The 19,822-nt window shown below is 43.2% G+C and overlaps 1 protein-coding gene and 1 pseudogene across 1 annotated transcript in view; both read left to right on the top strand.

Moving 5' to 3' along the window:
* LOC138159358 (centrosomal protein of 19 kDa pseudogene) overlaps positions 1-19,822 on the top strand; it is a 300,984-nt pseudogene that overhangs the window by 67,933 nt on the left and 213,229 nt on the right.
* The window catches only part of LOC138159356 (hepatocyte nuclear factor 4-beta-like), an 82,395-nt gene that overhangs the window by 38,042 nt on the left and 24,531 nt on the right, over positions 1-19,822 (top strand). Inside the window, exons 3-4 of the mRNA XM_069085631.1 lie at positions 1,731-1,825; positions 12,203-12,309. Of these exons, the coding sequence (XP_068941732.1) occupies positions 1,731-1,825; positions 12,203-12,309 (202 nt within the window). The remainder of the gene's footprint in view (positions 1-1,730; positions 1,826-12,202; positions 12,310-19,822) is intronic.

Below are 19,822 nucleotides of genomic sequence, written 5' to 3'. Positions count from 1 at the left end.
TTTCCAGTGAGTTCTATCTTCTCATCATGTGGCCAAAATGTTTAAGCTTTGACTTCATCATTTGTCTTTCTAATGAATAGCCTGAAGTAATTTCTGTAAATATCTACTATTTTGATGTCCTTGTCCAACAGATTCTCAGAAGTATTCTCTGGCACCACATTTTAAAGGGTGGGAGGTAGGTCTATTATTATCTCCATTTTACAGATGAGGAAACTGAGGCACAGTGAGGTTGAGGTGATTTGTTCAGTATCACATATCTAGGAAGTATCTAAGGCAGGATTTAAAACAGGTCTTCCTGATGCCAGTCCAGTGCCCTATCCACTTGCACACCTGATTGCCTACTCAATAAATTCTAGTAGCTTTTCTAGGATAAAATATAACATTCAAAGTTCTTCCCAGTCTGGTCCAATCTTGCCTTTCTAGCATTATTATATAACATTCACTTTATCATACTACAGTCCAGCCTAATTGTCTTTCTTAACAATTCCTTGTATATTCCTCCATCTCCCACCTTAGTGCCTTTGTATTCACCATCCCTCATGCCTGGAATACCCTCCCTCCTTGCTTTTAGAAACTTTACCTTCCTTTAATAATGAGTTCAAGTAATCCTTCTCTCTGAGACCTTTCTTGAATCCCACCCCTCTAAGATCTTTTGATCTTGCATATAGTTTATAATATACGTATGTATTTACACTTTTATTTTCCCCTCAAAGCAACTCCAAAAGAATGCAATCTCCTCGAGAACAAAGACTGTAAGTTTTGCTTTTGTGTACCTAGTGCCTGGCACATTGTGATTCCAGCTTCATTTTAAAGAGGAAGGAACTGAGACTCAGTGAAGGAAGTGACTGGTCCAAGTCAACATCAGAATCAGGACTTGAACTCAGATCTCTTGACTCTCAGTCTAGGGTTCACTCCACATCACTTCTGTCCTGTTCTCCTTTGACTCCCCTATAGTTCCTGAAAAGGATTCACATTTACTGTTTAAAATCCTTAGCTTCCTTCAAGATTCAACTCCATGCCACCTCCTACCAAAACCCCTGGTTGCTAGGATTCTCTCCCTCCTCAAATTATCACATATATGTTTATCTGTTTAAATGTGGTGCATGTGTGCACACACATGTTCCAGTACACATGCGCACATACCCAGGAGAATGTTAAGTCCCTTGAGAGTAGGGTGGGTTTCTCTTAATCTTCAGTACTTAGCACATAAACCAGTCTTATCAAACGCAAACCATATAGTCTTAGAGTTGTGTGATGCTCAGAGAAGGTGAGACTTGCCCATTGTTCCACAGCTACTATGTATCAAAGGCATGACCAGAACTCAGATCTCCTTGATTGTGAAGTCTGACACTTTGTCAAATACACCATGTTGCTTCTTTTGAAAACAGTAAGCACTGAATAAATGTTGGTTGAATTCCATTGAATTACAAGTGTATACAGCATACAGGAAACATATATTATAACTCAGTAGATAGAGCACAGGACTTAAAATCTGGAAGACCCAGGTTCAAAAACCTCTATCTGCCTCAGTTTCCTCATATGTAAAATGGGGATAATTAATAGCAACTACAAGGCTCTGGGCACCGGGAATCGAAAGTCCCTGCCCCCCAGGAACCAGTCAAGCTTCCCAGTAACTATGGTGAGGAAAGTGACCTAAGAAGATGGGCTACCCCACCTGGAAAAGCCCTCTCAGAGAAAATCAGTAACTTTCTCCTCCTCTTTCCCTTCAGGTTTAACAGACAATGTGTCATTGACAAAGACAAGAGGAATCAATGCAGGTATTGTCGATTGAGAAAATGTTTTAGAGCAGGAATGAAAAAAGAAGGTGAGTCCAAATTCTGTTATTTTCATTGTCTAAGATCCTAATGCGGCTTAAATTGTCCTTGTAATTCAATGTTTACCTAGTATTTAAATACCTAGTGGCTAGAGATCCAGCCTCAGAGCCAGAGAGATCTGGGTATAAGTCCTACCTCTGTCACATACTGGTTATGTTACCTTGAGCAAGTTATCTAACTTGTGCTCTAGACAATTCTTGAAGTCTACGAATTGCTGAGCAAGGTGCAATCTGCACTGGTAAATGGAGTTTCCTCACTTGGAAGTTCCTTATGCCAATGAAGTCAGAGATACTGTCCCAATTCCCATCTCTAATGTGCTTATGGTTTCATTCTAGGCACTATGGGTCCCTGTCACACTAGAGATGCTTAAATCCCTGCCTGCAAGAACACAATTAGGGGAAATAGGACATTTAACCCATAGCCCAGAACCCCAAGTTCTGATTTTTCTTTTTATACCAAACCTGCAATGTCATCTGTATAGGGAACTCTCAGGTAAAGAAACCGTCTCTGCCAATACAAGTTGGCAATTCCTCTTCAACTTATGGTTTTAAACAATTGTATGAAAATTAGTCTCTCCACGCTCCCCCAGGTAGTAAGTATAGTGGCAGAAATGCACTCTCTATCCACTATGGCAGTGCAACGTTCAAGGGGCGCTCCACCCAAATTGTCTCTGAGAAAAGAGTCACCTCTGTAACTGAGCCTCTCCCCTTCTACAGAACCTGCCCAAAGTGGTGGCTTCAACCCATAATAACCCAAGTCAATGAATTGATCCTCAGTGGATGAGACTTAAGGAGACACTTCATCCTCAGTGAGAGATTGATGAGCACACCCAGTTGTTAGCCCTTAGGCCTCTCAACCATTTGTCCGTAGGCAGGTCCACATCTTCGACAGGAGGATGCAATCCAAAATCCAAAGCAAAATTTATTACCTGTAACTTCATTAAGCTGAAAGAACACGTGCTTCCAGAGGGCAGTGGCTTGAGCGCTGACCCAGAGTCAGGAAGACCTGAGGTCAAATCTAGCCTCACCACAATACTTACTGGCTGTGTGAACCTTGGCAGATCACTTGACCACTTTGTGCCTCAGTTTCCTCATCTGTAAAATGGAGATAATAATTGCACCTACCTTTCAGGGTTGTTATGAGGGTCAGATAAGGTGATATTTATAAGGTACTTTGCAGACCTGAAGGTACTATGAAGATGGTAGCTACTGTTATTATTTTTTTGGTCTTTGTATACTCAGCCCCTAGTAGGTATTAATAAATGCTTGTTTATTGATTAGTTAATTGATCAACTCCCTACTGATGTATGTATAAGAAAAGATTTGTCAGTCAAAGGATCTAGGTTTGAATTTCAGCTCGGACCATGAACAAATCATTTTCCTTCTTGGGGGAAATGAGACGGTTTTGCTAGACTGAGTTCTTGAGTTCCTCTGAGCTCTGTAATCCAACCACTCTGAAGAAATAGCTAATAGAATAAATCAGCGCATGAGCAGGGCCAAGTAAGAGCCCTAGAAAATGAGAGGGAGGAAAGATGACTGTCAGATGGATGATCTATGAAGGTGTCAGGGAGCACAGGGGGAGCTGAACTTGGTCTCAAAGGTGGAGAAGACATAAATAGGGGCAGAGAATTGGCCAAGGCATTGGGGGAGGGGCAATGGTGTGCTCCAAATGGAACATGTGCTGAAGGGTTAGCAATCTGACTGGTTGGAGGATTCTTGTCGGGGGTGGCAGGAAGTGTCATTGGGGTCGGGCTGCAGAGTCTGGAATGGCAGGTTGAAGAGTTTATAATTTCTATAACTGGGCAGCTAGGTGGTACAGTGAATAGAATGCTGAGCCTGGAGTGAGGAAGACTCCTTGAGCTCAAATATGGCCTCAGACACTTACTAACTGTGAGACCTGCCTGTCTCAGTTTCCTCATCTGTAAAATGAGCCGGAGAAGGAAATGGCAAACCCTTCCAGTATCTTTGCCAAGAAAACCCCAAATTGGGTCAAGAGTCAGAACCAATGGAAAAATGAGTCAACAGCAACAAATTCATATAATTAATAATAACAACAACAACAGTTACTATTTTTGTCGAGCTTTAGCTCACTTGGTCTTCAGGACAACCCTGGGAGGTAGGTGCTATTATTATCCTCCTTTTACAGATGAGGAAACTGAGGCAAACAGAGGTGACATGGCTGTCCAAGGTCACACAGCTAGTAAATGTGTCTGAGGCTGGATTGGAGAGACATGGAGACACATTAACACTCTTTGAGATGGAAAGACCCATACTTTAGGAAGTTTAATTTGGCCAGGATGAGCAAGATGGATTTTTTTCTCATTTTGTGGATGCCTTCTCAATTCCTAGCATAGTGTTCTTGCATATGGTACTTAAATATTTATTGACTTAACATTGACTTTATCCTAGATCCAGAGCTTGTAAGGACCTCAGAGGTCAATGAATCCCTCATTTTACAGGTGTGGAAACTGAGGCTCAGCATGGGTAACGGGCTTGCCCAAGGTCGCACAGCTAGCAAGGATCAGACAAGATTTGAACACAGGTCCTCTGACTCCATGAGTCAGTGCTCTTTCCTCTGGATGGATTGGTTTGGAAGGTGTTGAGACCAAAGGCTATTTTAACAGTCCAGGTGGAAAATGATAAGGACCTGAATTAGGGTCACGATAGAAGGGAGAGACGTTGCAGAGAAAGAATCTACCCAGCTTGGCAACTGGAATGTAGAAGATGGAGATGTATAGCTCAGGGCTTGAAGCATGGGTGACTCATCCTATGATGGTGCCATGAAAAGATGATAATGAAGGAGAGGAAAGAGAAGGGGGCTTTGCTCTTCATGACTCACTAGTGTGTCAAGTCAAATCCACTGTTTGGGGAACAATCAGTGAGGGTCCTGGGGGAATTTTTTGAGGCTAGGAAGGGAGGAGGAGCAGGCAGTTGAGAAATATGTAGGTTGTGGAAAAACAGCAAATGTGGCAGTGGGAACAAGGGAATGTTGGCCTGGAAAGAAAAGCTGCTTAGCTTGGTGTTTCCTGACTGGTACCTCATGGCAAGGCCACAGGCAAGTACAGCCTCATCCGTGGGCCACAGTAAATGGGCATTCAGCAGTTCCAGCTGCCTCAGAGTCCCAGACAGGGCTGAGCCACAACAAAGTGGTCAAGGAGACCAAGACTGAAGTTCCCAGAATCCTCTTTCCTCCCCTGATTTTACCACTCCCCTAATGTAATGTAATGCCAAGGAAAGGCAACTTCCCAAGGTTCAGAATACCAGCATAGGTGCTCTTCATTTTATTCAGTGACCAACCAAGAACAGAGAAGATCAAAACATGACATCATTCCAAATACAGCATTTACTAAGTGTGATTAAATAATCTCCAAGGACTACCCCACCCCAGGACCTTCCAATCATTCAATCAATTACAAAGTCCCTGGTCTAAATACTTCTCCACCCCTAGGCTATACCTTCATTTAGTCCACCACAAAGCCCCTCTTCTCAAATGGAGATTAGTTTCCAAACATAAGTAAAGTACCTTCATTTGTCAATCACAGAGCACAAAAAGGTCAAAAGTTCCCCACCCCTGGATCACAATTGAATCTACCCCAGAGTTACATCAAGTTTAAACACAGCACTTAATACCCAAATGGAGGTCTTTGCTTCATCTTGACAAGAGGCAAGTTCTCAGCAATCTTAGTTCCTGGGGAGACAAGGCTTAGCAAGGCCACAAGATACATTGTCAGTCTCTTCATTAATTCATCCTCTGTCTGTAGAACAGTCCTAGAACCCCTGAAAACATTAGCAAAACCCTCTCCCAGGATTTCTGTAAACATACAACAATGCAGGCCAGTCTCAGGCCTTCTTAACCAAAAGCCAGGTTCCAGGACTTCTTCAACAACAGGATTGTCTTTCACCAGTGCACAAATCTGGCAAAACAAATCAAAACAGACAGACAAAGTACCAGCAAAACGGCCATGTCTCCTCAGTCCTTGGCAGCTCAGGGGGCAAGTCTCAAAAGTCCAGGGCAATTCAAAGTGGCTCTCAGCAATCCTTCTCAGTCTCTCTCTGCCTCCACGAGGTGCTGCTTCCAAAAAGTTCTCCTGCCTCTCTCTTGTCTCTCCAAATCACCAGCTCCTCCCAGTTCAGGACTTTCTTTTCACATCAACAAGTCCATCCCCCAGGTGGGATTAACAAGCTCTGGGTTTTAACACAATCAATTTGAAAACCAAGCCAATACAGGGGAATCTTTAAATGCCATTACTATCACACCTTAGTATCTCTCTCTCTCTGTGTCTCTGTCTCTCTCTCCCTCTTTCTGTCTCTCTGCCTCTGTCTGTCTGTCTCTCTCTCTCTGTCTGTCTCTCTCTCTGTCTGTCTCTCTCTGTGTGTCTGTCTCTCTCTTTCTCTCTCTGTCTCTCTGTCTTTGTCTCTCTCTCTGTCTCTCTCTCTGTCTCTGTCTCTGTCTCTGTCTCTCTGTCTCTCTCTCTGTCTCTGTCTCTCTCTCTCTCTGTCTCTGTCTCTGTCTCTCTCTCTGTCTCTCTCTCTCTCTCTCTGTCTCTGTCTCTGTCTCTGTCTCTGTCTCTGTCTCTGTCTCTCTCTCTCTCTCTCTCTCTCTCTCTCTCTCTCTCTCTCTCTCTCTCTTTCTCTCTCTCTCCTAAACAAAACAAACCTCCCAGATATCTGAGATTAATTCTTTCCCTTTCTGGGTGAATTTAAGCCAGTGACACCTTTTCCTGGTAGCTTCAGTTAAATCCTCATCTCTGTTTATTGAAGAGGGGACTTTGTTCTCTGTTAAAAGCCACAGGCATTTGTATGCCAAGCACTCTGGTAGATTCTAGGAATACAATAACGTCATAAATGGCCCCTGTCCTCACACAGCATATATTCTATTACCTGCTTATAATATATCCACAGATAAGAAAACACACCCAGGAGAGCAGGGAGAAGTAGAATGATTGGAGATGATGGTGACCATGGAGACATGAGGTATGGGGAGAGACAGTGGTCAAATTGAGGAGTAACTGAAACAGAGAGATTTGGGCCTCACCAGGCTAGAGGGTGACGGTGAGCTCACACCACAGAGGTAGACCCATCTACTTAGTCAATATGTAAGGGCCCCCCCCCCCCAGGCACAACCAACTAAGAATGGAGCGTCTCTTTCCTCCATAGTTTAGCTGGACCGTGACTGAGATGCTGCTCCCATAGCTGTCCCCGCTCTACTCCTTGACCTCTCTGTCCATACGTAACTTGGGTAGAGTTAGAGAGACATGCTTTGCCTCCCTTTCCCCTGAATGGCTTGATTTGGCTCTTTGTACCCAACTGCCTTTTCTTCCTCCTCCCCCCTTATCCAATTCTTGCCCCATCTTCCAAGTCCCAATTCAAGCCCAGCATCCTTTGGGGAGCCTATCCTGAGGCCTCCAACATTCACCCTTCTTCCTCTTTTCTCACCCCTCACCAGCACTTTGTGAATTGTACAGTCTAACACTCCAGGGTGGCTCATATCTCTACAGCACGTGAAGGTTTATGAAGTATTTTCTTGACAACAGCCTTGTGAGGTAGAAACAGCATGTAAAGTGATCATCTGCATTTTATAGACCAGGAAAATGAAGCTCTGAGATACAGTGATTTCCCCGAGGGAGCACACAGTCAGGAAGTGGCGGAGCCAGGATTCACTTCTGGGGGCCACTTGATCAGAGATACGCAGATTTAGGGTTGGAAGGGACCCTCATGTCACCTGGTCCTCTTCATTCGCAGATGAGAAAAACTGAGGCCCAGTGAGCTGAAGCATCTGACCCATGGTAGCGGGCTAGGCGCAGATGGCAAGATAGCCTCAGAACCCAGATTTGAGCCAATGCTCTCTGACTTCAAACTCATCCCTCTGGTGTCCTAAATAGGCTCCGCTTGTTCCTTGTCTCCTAGCAACTCCTGAAATCTTCCAGTTCTTATCGTCTTAGTATAGCCAAGGGCTTCCACAAATCTGCCTGTCAGCCCTTGTACCATCCTGAGCATAAGGAAATGCTTGGCTGCCATGGCCAGCAGCCGTGTGGGGGGGCTTGAAGACAATGAGGCTGAGTTCATCAGAACCTTTAAGGAGGTTGCCCCAAATTTGTTGTTGTTTAGTCCTTTTTCAGTTGTGTTTGATGCTTTGTGAGCCCACTTGGGATTTTCTTGGCAGAGATACTAGAGCGGTTCACCATTTCCTTCTCCAGCTCATTTGATAGATGAGGAAACTGAGGCAAGCAGGATGAAATGACTTGCTCAGGGTCACACAGCTAGTTAACTGTCTGAGGCCAGATTTGAACTGACTCCAGACTGGGCACTCTATCCCATTGTGCTACCTAACTGCCCTAGTAACCATTTCTAATCACAAACACAGAGACACTTCTGCTACTCCTTTGAGGCTTAGCCTTGTCCTCTGCCTCTGTCTATTAAAGAGCCCATAAGGGTTCTCCAGGGTGTACAAGGAAAAATAATGATAGACCATCAGAGACAGCAGGGATTCTGAGACATTGACTTGAATATATCAGTGCCCTTATCAGGCTGATGTTCCCTCGGTTGGTGCCCATTGCCATGCCTCCGTGCTTTCTCATCCTGTGTGTCCATGTTGACCTGACATAACGTAAGGCTTCCTAGATGAAGCTAGGTGGCTTGGTGGACAGAGCCTGAGTTCGAATTTAACCTCAGCTACTTAATAGGTGTGTAACCCTGGGTAAGCCATTTCACCTCTGTTTGCCTCAGCTTCCTTATCTGTAAAATGGGGGTAATAATAGAACCTACCTCCCAGGGTTGTTGTGAGGATCAAATGAGATAATATCTGGCATAGTTAGCACTCTATAAATGTTTGCTATTATCATTTATTACATGACAAATATGGGAAAATGCTTTGAAAGACTTTATGTCTTTATACCCCTTAGAGTATACATGCCGGAGCATTACACGAGAAGGATCAATGGATTTGGAATCAAAAGACATTTTTTTTAAAAACCCTGGATTTGAGTCTTGCCTTGAGCTCAGCAAAGTGAGATATAAAGTGCTTTTTTCGCTAATGAATGTGCACATTTTCCCCTGGAATTGTCTTATCTACAATGTTTCTCTGGTGTGGATTATCAAGTGCCTTTTTCCCTCCAGCTAGATTGTAAGCCCCATGAGGCCAGGGATGATATCACATGTGACTTCCCAGTACATGTGTATCTCCCAGAAGAATGTCAGTTCCTTGAGGGTTGAGACTAGTTTGTTTCTCCCTCTGTATCCCCAGTGCCTAGCCCATTGTAGGGACTTAATAAATGTTTGTAGAATTCGATTTAATAGGCACTCAATTAATGTTTGTTGTTGATGATGGGATGTAATACCCAGTCTTTTCTCGCAAGAAACTAACAATCTCTTTGGAAAGAGAATTTGTGTACACCAATACCATATTTTGCCTTGTTTAATAATTAAGTGCCAAACCGAGTAGCAGATGGGAACTCAAAGGAGACAGAATGGACTGGGGTAGTTAGGAGAAGGCTTCTCAAAGACGTAGGACTCGAGCTCAGTCCCCCCAAATTGACTGAATTTCATTAGGAAGAGATGGGAGTGGGAAAAAAAATGCTAGGTATGAGAATATTGTAAGCAAAGCAGAGGAAGTGGTATGGAAAGCTTGGTGTCTCTTATATAAACAGCACATGACAAGTCTTGATGGAACAGAGGGTTTGTGCAGAAAAGTACTTAGGATTATAAGGCTGAAGGACTGGATCCACATTGTGAAAAAACATTTACAGCATGTTAAAGAACTCGGATTTCATCCCAAAGGCAATGGGGAGCCATTAAAAGGTTTTGAACAAAATCAGTGCGTCAATTTAAACCAGATGGCAGGCCAAGAATGGATGAGGCAGGGGTTCCAGTTAGGAGGTTTTGGCAATAGTCCAAGACTATGAGGATGAGAGTGGTGTTAGAGGGGATGGACAGAAGAAACCAATGAAAATGAAATGGTAGGAAATGGATGTACGGGGAGAGAATCATCTGAACTTAGTGACACAGTCTAGGGAGGGGATAATGGAGAGAGAAAGGTTAAAGATGACTGCCTAAGCTAAAAGTGTGGTAGTACCATTTATAAATAACAGGTAAAGCAGTAGGGACTTCTTTTGGAGGGAAGATCAAAGAATCATAGAGTTGGGTGGAGGAATATATCAACCCCTTCGTTTTCTAGAGGTAGACACTGTTGCCCAGAGAGAAGTGATTATTACCCCCCAAATATACCAGCTAGGACTTAGCTGAACCGGGTTAGATGTTGGGTTCAGTTACAGTGGAGTTGAGTTTGAGGGGACAGCACAATATCCACCTGGAAGGGCCCATTCTTTGGGAAGCCTGTTGAGAAATAAGATGAACCAGTCAGGCCTTCAGCAAACTTCTGCACAATACATCATGATGTGGTGATAGGAACAAGAAAATGTCAGGTGTGATGCCAGGGGTGGAGTTTTTCTTAGTTTCATTTAAGAGGGAGATAAACCTTCAACAGCAAAGCCAAGATTGGAGTGAGGACTGACCTCTGCTCCGCTTAGGAACATAATAAATATTGCAGCATTAGAGGACACAAAATTTGCCTGTTTTTCATGACGGGTGAATCATTAACAACTTTGTTTGGGCCCTAGCCTGACTTCTAAGGAAATTGTAGTGATCCTGGAGGGGAAAATCACCTTGAGAAAATCTTGAAGCAACTCCATTGTGGCAATTAACCTTATCAGAGTATGTGCCATATAAACAGTTCAGAAACTTGAGATAAGTTGGAAAAGCTTGAGATGTTTTCTTTTAAAGAAATATTAATAATGCTTTATCATCATTTTATTATAGCCAGGCATGACCAACACCCACCCTGATTGACTGATAAAGTAAAGCAAGAAATTGGCATGCAATCATAATTAGCAAGGTACTTGAGTTTACTGGCCAATTCTCCATTTTGTACTGCCCTTCAGGGCCCAACCAAACTCCTACCTCCTTGGTGAAACCTTCGCTGACCACCACAGTTCTCCCTCCTTTGATTCTTCTAATGCTTAACTGTTTGGCCTTGTGCTAGGATGTAGTGGGAGGAGATTGCAGTAAGAAGATTTGGGTTTGAGGGTTGGCTCTAATTACGAATTATGTGTCATCAGCAAATCATAACTTTGGTGGGTCTTGGATTGCTAAGACAATATGGTTAGGGTGAAAAGAGTCTTGGACTTGGAACTGGGGGGGATCTGGATTCTGAAACTGCCTCTGGTATTTACTTTGTGACAATGGGCAAGTCAACTTAACTTGTTTTAGTCTTGGTTTACTCATCTGTAAAACCATAATAATAGCTAACATTTATATAGTGCTCATTATTTGCCAGGCACTAAGCTAAGCTCTTTAACAAATATTAACTCATTTAATCCTTTCAACAGCCCTGGAAGGGAGGTGTTATTAGAATTCCCATTTAACAAATGAGGATACTGAAGCAGAGAGAGGTTAAGAACTTGCCCAGGGTCACACATACAGTAAGTGTCTGAAGCTGGATTTGAACCAATAAATCCAGTCTCAGTAATCTATCCACTGCGACACTTAGCTGGGGAAGAAACCTCTAATGCTTTACTTCACATGGTTGTTGTGAGGATCCAAGGAGATTACAGAGGGTAGAAACATAAATTTAGGTCTAGAAGGGACATTAAAGGGCCAGAGTCTAGGTGCCATATAAATGGAAGCTAATATTATTTTATCTTCTGAAAAATGAAGATAATACTTGTTCTCCCTACTTCACAGAGTTGTTGTGAGACAGGTGCTTAAACCGTAAATCTCTTTAGAAACATTAAGTTATCATCATCATCATCAAACACTGCCTTGTAGCCTAATTCCATCTTGGTGTGTGTGTACCATAAAGAGCTCTGGATTTTTCACCAAATGACTTGAGTTTGAGTCTTGGATCTGCCCCTTACTAAATACATGGCCATGGGCAAGTAACCTCTCTTGGCCTCATCTGTACAGTGAAAGGGTTAGACCTGCAAGGTCCCTTCTCAAACTACATCTTGTGACCCTTTCTCTCAAGTCATACAATGAAATCATAGAATTTTAAAACTTATGAAAGGGAGTTTAGTGATCACTTCATCTGACTTTCCTTTTGGACAAATGAGGAAACTGAGGCCAGGAGAAGAGAAGTCACTTGTCTAAGGTCTCCCCAAACAGTCTATCATCTCCTTTGGGGCAGGCACCTTTTTCTATATTTCTTTGTAGCCCTTTCCAAGCCTCAGTGCTAGTGCATGGTCACTACTCAATGCTTTCATTGTTGGTTGTCTGGTGGATTCAATCAGCAGCTGGTTGGATGTTATGGATCAGGAATGGCTTGACATGAGCCCAGTTTATGCTTAGTTGACTGTGTGTATCTCCTTCTCCAAGCTGTACAGAATGAGCGAGATCGGATAAGTATTCGCAGGAACAGCTATGAAGACAGTGGGTCCCTGTCAATTGCCATCCTGACCCAGGCAGAAGTGATGGCGACTCAGGTAGGAGAATGCCTTTATTATCATCTCTTCTCAACCTTGGATTTCAGATTTGATGGTTGTTAAGGCAGAGGAGAGAGAAAAGGAGAAAGAAGAGGAGGAAGGCGGGGAAGAGGAGGAGGAAGAGGAGGGAGAGGAGAAGGAGGAAAAGAAGGAACCACCTATTCTCTTAGATTCTGGACTCTGAGGTTCTAAGTATCTCTAAAGCCTTGATTTAAGCATCCATCGTGGACTCTTCATTGAGTCTTGGGCTACAGAAGGTAGAGAGTCCCTTCAGGGTCTATGGTCATCAGAATTTGCCTCGCCCTTTTCATTTCAAGATAGATGGTAAATTTGGTGACCCCATAAGACACAAAGGAGAGGTGTTTCCAGGAGCATGCTGAAGTCAATTCAAACTAGCTCTTGAAAATGAATTGTTAAATTTTCAGTGTGAGTGTTTACACCTTGGAAATTGGCAAACCCCCAAATCAGGGTCCAATTTATTGTTTTGTTGATTGTGTAGATCTAAGAAAATTATGGAGAAAACTAATAATATAGATTAAACTTTAAAATGTGTCACATATACTTTTTTTCATAAACTTGGTTGTTAAACATTTACTAGCACACCCCTGGAAACTTTCCTGTTTCCTTCTCCATCCCACAGGCAGCTACATTCTCTGTCCCTCAGCTCAGTCCCCATAGTAACCTCACACATTTTGAATGGGTCCTATATTTTTTCTGTAAGACAATTTCACATCTGAGACCTCTTCTAACTCTCACAAGAATAGTGAGAGGGCAAGGATTATTATCCCTGTTTTTCTTATTCTTATAACTAAAATTTACATGGCACTTTGGGAACTCAAGGTTTGTTTGGAAAGGATGGGATCAGAGAATGTCCAATTAGAAAGGGACCTCATAGGCCATCTATTCCATTTCATACTCAGATTAGAATCCGCCCCCTTCAACATTTCTGACAAGAGGCCATCAAACCTGTGCCAAAGACATCAACTTTCTCTTGAGGAAGCCCATTCTAATTTGTATAGCTCTAATGGCACAGATAGTTTCTCTACATTAAACATAAATACAACTACAATTTCCACCCACTGCTCCTAGTTCTAAGTCCAATGTCATCTTCATATGATCATCCTTCAAACAGTTGAAGATAATCATCATGTCCAGGCACCCCATCCCCTTTTCTTCTCCAGGTTAAATGCTCCAGATCTTTCAACAATTATTAATGTGGCCTGTCCTTGCTACCCTTTGCTATCTTGGTTGTACCCCTTCTGGAATGCTTTCTAGAATTACTCACCTTCCTAAAGTGTGGGGTCTAGAATTGAAAACAATAATGTACATGTGATCTGACTGGAGCAGATTCCAACAACTACATCCCCTCTCTCGGTCTGGACACTGCCTCTATTCAAGCAGCCCAATACCCCATTAGCTATCCCTCCCATAGTACTACTGATTATTATTAAACTCACAGTCTCCTGAGCCCCCTTGAGGTTTTTTTTTTCAGGCAAACTACTATCTCACTGTAATCCTCACCTTTTATTCATGCGGCTGATTTTTTTGGACCCAAGCATATGACTTTACATTGATTCCTATAACATTTACTTAGAGACCATCTAGTCAAACAACCACATTTTACAGAGGAGAAAGCCAGCCTCTGGAGAAGTAAAATGATTTGCCTGAGACCACAAAGGGTTCAGGGCTTTTTCTAATTCATCATACTTTAAAGTTTAGAAATGCTTTGTGTAGGTTGTTTCATGTAATTTATTAATGAAGCCTGGAGATCTGGGAGACAACTAAGGAGTCATGAAAATGATAGAATCATAGAATTTTAGGGCTAGATAGTATGAACCACCACACAAGAATCACAACTGTAGAGAGTGACTCTGGTGAAGCTTATAGCCCAGCTCATTTCAAATATGTCGCCAGTGTCCTCTTTCCCAGTCCAGCCCCTCCAACAACACAGAAGAGAAGCCAGAGAAAGTCTGCTTCCTAACCAAAATCATCAGAGCCACCCATGATGAAGTTAGTATGGGAGAGAAGGGAAGGAGAGGACAGGGCAATCGGCCCCCCTTAGAGACAACCCAATTTTATAGCAACCTGGCCAGCATCTAGAGCTACTCCTCAAAGTTGCAATGTGTGGTCCTCTGGTCCTCTTGCTGCCCACCACCCCTCCCCACACACCCTAGGGAGGTGTGCAAGGTGACCAAAACAGGCAGGGGAACCCAGACATGGCTGATCCCTGCCCCACCATGAATAGAGAATCCTGTCTAAGGCAACTGTCAAAAAAATAAAAAATAAAAACTAGGCCATCTGGCAGTTGCTGACTAGCTTGGACTCTTTCCTGAAACCACCGTCAATCTGAGCTCAAATGTCATTTTATTTTTCTGAACTGATCCCCAAAGGGATAGATTCTGCAGGATCTTTTCCTCCCCTGATTATGGGTATCAACTTGACTAGCCACACAGCCATGTTGTTCCTTGTTTCTGACTGGGATCGTTCCACTGAGGCTGGGTTTGGGGGTGTGGGGATGGCAGAATAGAGATCTGTAAACTGCTCCGCACCATTTGGATGGAAGGACAGAGGAAGAAGTTGCTGGACCCTGCCAAGGACAGGCTCTGACCAATAAATAGCTCAGTAGTCACCGTTGTGAAATGGGGACAGTGGGAGCCAGGGCACCAAATCGCCAAGGTCACCACCAACCCAAGGCATTTTTTTGGAAGTCATAGTGTAACCAGAGACCAAAGACACATGGAATTTTACATTTCCAATAAATCTGTCGATGCTGCTTCACAGAAAAGGGCCTGTGGCCTCCAAGCTAAACAGCCAAGTGGGAAGAGAATGAGCCAGCATAGTCTAATGGAGAGAACACATGGGGCCAGGAAGGAAAAGGACTGGGTTCCAGTTCTAAGCTAAGCAGGGTGACCATGGGGAAGTGATTTTTCCTCTCTCTAGGCCTCAATTTTCTCCTCCATAAAATGGGGATTGAGTTCTAATCCTAAATTAAGCTGGGTGACCATGGGGAAGTGATTTTTCCATCTCTGGGCCTCAGTTTTCTTATTTATAAAATTAGGGCTTTATCTTATAGGACTAATGGACAAAGGAAAAAGGAAAAGGGAAATAAAGGCATTCAATACACACACACACACACACACACACACACACACTACAAAGGTAAGAAACCCAAAGGGTAGCTCTTTCCAAATACATTTGTCTATATCAATCATGGGGCAAAAATATTTTCTGGGAAAAGGCTTGTAAATATTTGTATTCCTATGACTGACCTAGAAGGAAGTGACTGACTTTTTTCTTAATTTTTAAATTAGATTTAGAAAAAAACAATAAAAACCAAGCCCAACTTAACTGTCAACATGTAAACAGGAATGATCAAAACAAAGCCGTGTCAGTGCCCCCACAGTGCATCTTGGATCCAGTCCCTTTACTGGGCAGTGTTGAATAGTGGTGAAAGGGCTAGACCCAGCCTTCCAATCACAGCTCTGTTATTAACTAACCCTGTGGGAGGCCACATGATATGGTGGAATGAACATTAGCCCTGGAGTCAGAGGGCCTGGATTCAAATTTGACCTCTGACAGATTACTCGTGTGACTTTAGGCAAATCATAGCCTCTGTGGACCTCAGTTTCCTCAACTGTAAAATGTGGGACTTGGTTAGATGGCCTCTGGAGAGCTTTGATCATACAGAGCTAAGAAATTTATCTAACTTCTCCTTGTGCCAGTTTCTTCCTCTATAAAATTGAAAAAAATCATCTCAGTTGTACTGACCACAGAAGATTGTTGTGTGTAAAGCCTTGTGTAAACTTTTTAACTACTGTAGATGTGGTAGGCAGGGTTATTATTGCCTTCCACTCCTGAAAATGCAGCCCCCCAGAATATCCAGAGAATGTTCTAGGAGGCTCTGCCTTTATAGACTCATAGAATGACAGCTAGAAAGGCCTCTTAGAAAAGAGAAAATCAGAACTGGGAGAGCCCCTAGAGATCCTCAGAAAGGGGAAGTGATTTACCCAAAATCACAAAGGCAGCAAATGACAAAGCTGGAGTTTAAACTGAGGCAGTTTGAATTCCAGTATTTCTGCCTATCACTGGTCACTATTGTCAGCGTCTTTACCTGTAATGCTGCTCCCTCCCCCTTCTGGTTTGCCTTTTTCAATTTACTGTTGGTTGGGAAACCAGATAACCAAGTGTGTTACAACTGTGTGTAAACTAAGAATTAACAGGCTCTCAGTGGAGCTGGTAGAGCTTTCCTGTAATGCAAAATGCATGAGCCCACAGGTAAGCACTTTATGACAACTACTCTGGTTGCTCAAAAGTCTTTTTGCTTCCCTCCTCATTCTCAGCTCACTTTTGGATAAAAATTATTGCCAGACACCTCTGTTTTTTAGATAACCTATGTGTTGCTATGCCTAACTTAATTTGTAACCTTTCTCTCTCTCTCTCTCTCTCTCTCTGTCACTCTGGCTCTGTCTCTCCCTCCCTCCCTCCCTCCCTCTCTCCCTCTCTCTCTCCTTCCTCTGGAGAGCAAAACATCTGGAAAGGTGTTGCCAGGATGTAAGGAAGTAGAGAAATTAATGGGGCTCACCAGCCTGGCTGCCCCAATCCCCAGCCAGAGAAGTGACATGATGAAAGTTGGCAAATACCTCCCACGGCCAAGGCTGTTCGTTATCCAGGAGGTGGTGCTGAAGGGACTGGCAATGTAATCCCTCTTCAAGTAAACAATGAGCTATCACATGGGAAGAGGGACTCAACTTATTCTACCTGACCCTAGCAGGCAGAACTTGAAACAACTGGGGAAAGTTGCATAGTGGCCAGCCAAGGCTCAAAGTAAGGACAAACATCAGGAGATGCCCCAGATGATCGTAAGATACTAAGTTTCCTGTCACTGAATGTCTTGAAGTGGAGATTAGACGACCCTTCATCAGGTACACAGAGCATTGTACTTGGGATCAAGAAGACCTGAGTTTTCAAATGTGGCCTCAGATACTTGTTATTTGATGTGACCTTGGGCAAGTAATTTAGCTTCTGCCTCAGTTTCCCCAACTGGAGTATGGATAACAATAGTACCTACTTCCCAAGGCTGTTGTAAGGATAAAATGAGATACCATTTGTAAAGCACTATATAAAATATTATTATTATTATTATATGGGAACTGCCCTCTCCACTCTCTGACCCTGGGAGAAACCCTCCTTTCTGCTTAGGAGTTCAGAACAATTTCTGGTGATTCCAAGGGAATTGGTCAAACTTGCCAGGTAAGGGTTGAGTCTGTCTGGCCAAAGCACTGGAGCCTGGCAGGAAGGGTGGGGTCTCTTAAGCCTTTGGTACAGGCTGGCAGAGCCTGTGGTGTCCTGAAGGCCTAGCTACTGAATCCGGATGAGTCCCAATGAGGCCTGAGGCTGTTTTTGTCTGTTCCTGACATCGGCGTGGCCCCAGTTGAAAGGAAAGTTTTAAGCATTTTGTCATCCCTGACAACAGCATAAGTGAACCTGTATCCCGGACCTCGTGTCTGCCTTATGTAAAGGTGTATTTAGATGTCCCAGGTTCAAGTCTGTCCTTGGCTGATGCCTAGAATTCTCCTAGCTGAGTTTCATTACTTACCTCAAGGATTTCCCCGAAACCCGGAGTCAGGAGGTTCCTTAAGAGTTCCTCTGGTCCAATCCATTCCTGAGGAGAACTCTCCCCTACAATATCTCTGCTATCTCTTGGTATCATATCTACACTCTCTTTACTTCGGACCTCCAGGGAGGGGGAGCCCCCTACCTTCTGAGCCAACTCATTCCATTTTTAGATAACTCTAACCATTAGAAAGTTTTATCTTATACCAAGTGTGGATCTGCCTCTGCAACTTACACCCCATTCTGCACATTGGCTCCAAGTAGAACAAGGCTTTTGCTCATTATGGTCACTTGTTAAGTGCGTGAAGACAACTTTGTTCTCACTCCCCTCACCACCAGCTCATCCAATTATTCTCTTCTCCACCCTAAATGTCCCAGATTCTTCTACCCAGTTCTCAACATTCCATGGTGTCCAGTCCTTTTACCGTCCTGGCTGTGTTCCCTTTTGGAGTGACCCCCAGTTTTTCAACATCCTTCCTAAAATTCAAAGTCCAAAACAAAACCTAATACCCCAGAAGTGATCTGAACAGAGAAGAATACAGTAAGACGGTCCTCTCTCTAATTCTGGACACTATGACAGAAGTTCTTAATCTTCCTGAGTCTTAGATACCATTGGCAGTCTGATGAAGCCAATGGACTCTCCTCTCAGAATAAGGTTTTAAATGTATAAGGTAAAAGCAGACACAATGACATGGGGAATCAGTTATATTGAAATACAGTATTAAAACATTTTTAGAAGTTCCTGACTCTAGTGAATCTTTGCTTTATACTTTGATCCATGTAAAAATGCCAACCCTACCTGAAAGGGAGTCCAGCTTCATCTGTTTTTGACCCCTTATACCTCACTGTGAACGAAGGGCACTTAGAACAGGTTTCCATGGTGTGGAAGTGGTGTGAGGGTGCTTCTGACCAGTCTTTTAGAAAGATGTCGAGTCCAGATGCAGTAGCCCCCAATAAAATGACCTGTGTTTGTGTTAGCAGCTACTATAGTCCTCTGAATCAGCCCCTCCATCCCCACTCATCTGCTACTGAATGTTCTTAGAGAAAATCATGCAGCCATGATGACTGAACGCACAACAAATCTGTTATCTAATTTCAGCTGGGCTCTCACCATTGCACAGCAATCTTTTGTGATACCTTGTGAACCTTGATTGGTTCTCTATCACATTCTCCACAGTGGTTATTCTAAATATCCTCCTATCTCCTCACATCTCCTAAACCATTCTCCCTCTCTTCCTTTCTGGAGAGGACATCACCTTCTACTTTACTGAGGAAATAAAGTGCATCTGTCAGTTCTGAACTCCCTCTTCTCTTCCAATTCCATCCCTCAAAATACCTCTTCATTATCCTCACTCTCTTCTTTGCAGGAGTCTTCTCTTTGCTAAGGCTAATTCCTCTACTTGTTTCTTTGACCCCATCCTTTCCTGTTGCCTCTAGGAACTTACCATCTCTATTATTCCCTCTTTTTCACTCATCTTTAATCTTTCTTTAGTTATTGAATCCTTACCAGTAACCTACCAAAAAATGCTCAGGTCACCCTCATCCTAAAATTTTAATTTAATTTTAAAAAACCTCACTTGGTTTTCCCATTCCCTCAAGCTGTCTCTTCTCTTCTCTTCTCTTCTCTTCTCTTCTCTTCTCTTCTCTTCTCTTCTCTTCTCTATGTCTCTTCTCCCTGTCTTAGTAAAACTTCCAAGAAAAATTGTCTATAATTTTCTTATCTCACATTCCCTCCCCCAATCCCTTGCAATTTGGCTTCTGGCCCCACAACTCAGCTAAAACCTCTCTCTCCTAGATTACCAGTATCTCCTACCTACTTTAGATCTTTCCTTGGTCCTCACCTTTGTCAACTTCTCTGAGGTTTTTGACACTTGATTATGCCCTCCTCCTGGACATTCTC

This window comes from Petaurus breviceps, unplaced genomic scaffold (genome assembly GCF_028583685.1).
Source record: "Petaurus breviceps papuanus isolate PSGF00001 unplaced genomic scaffold, PetGlider_PUasm1.0 176, whole genome shotgun sequence".
Lineage (NCBI taxonomy): Eukaryota > Metazoa > Chordata > Mammalia > Diprotodontia > Petauridae > Petaurus > Petaurus breviceps.
Note: the sequence above shows the minus strand (reverse complement) of the source record. Positions and strands in the feature narration are given on the sequence as shown.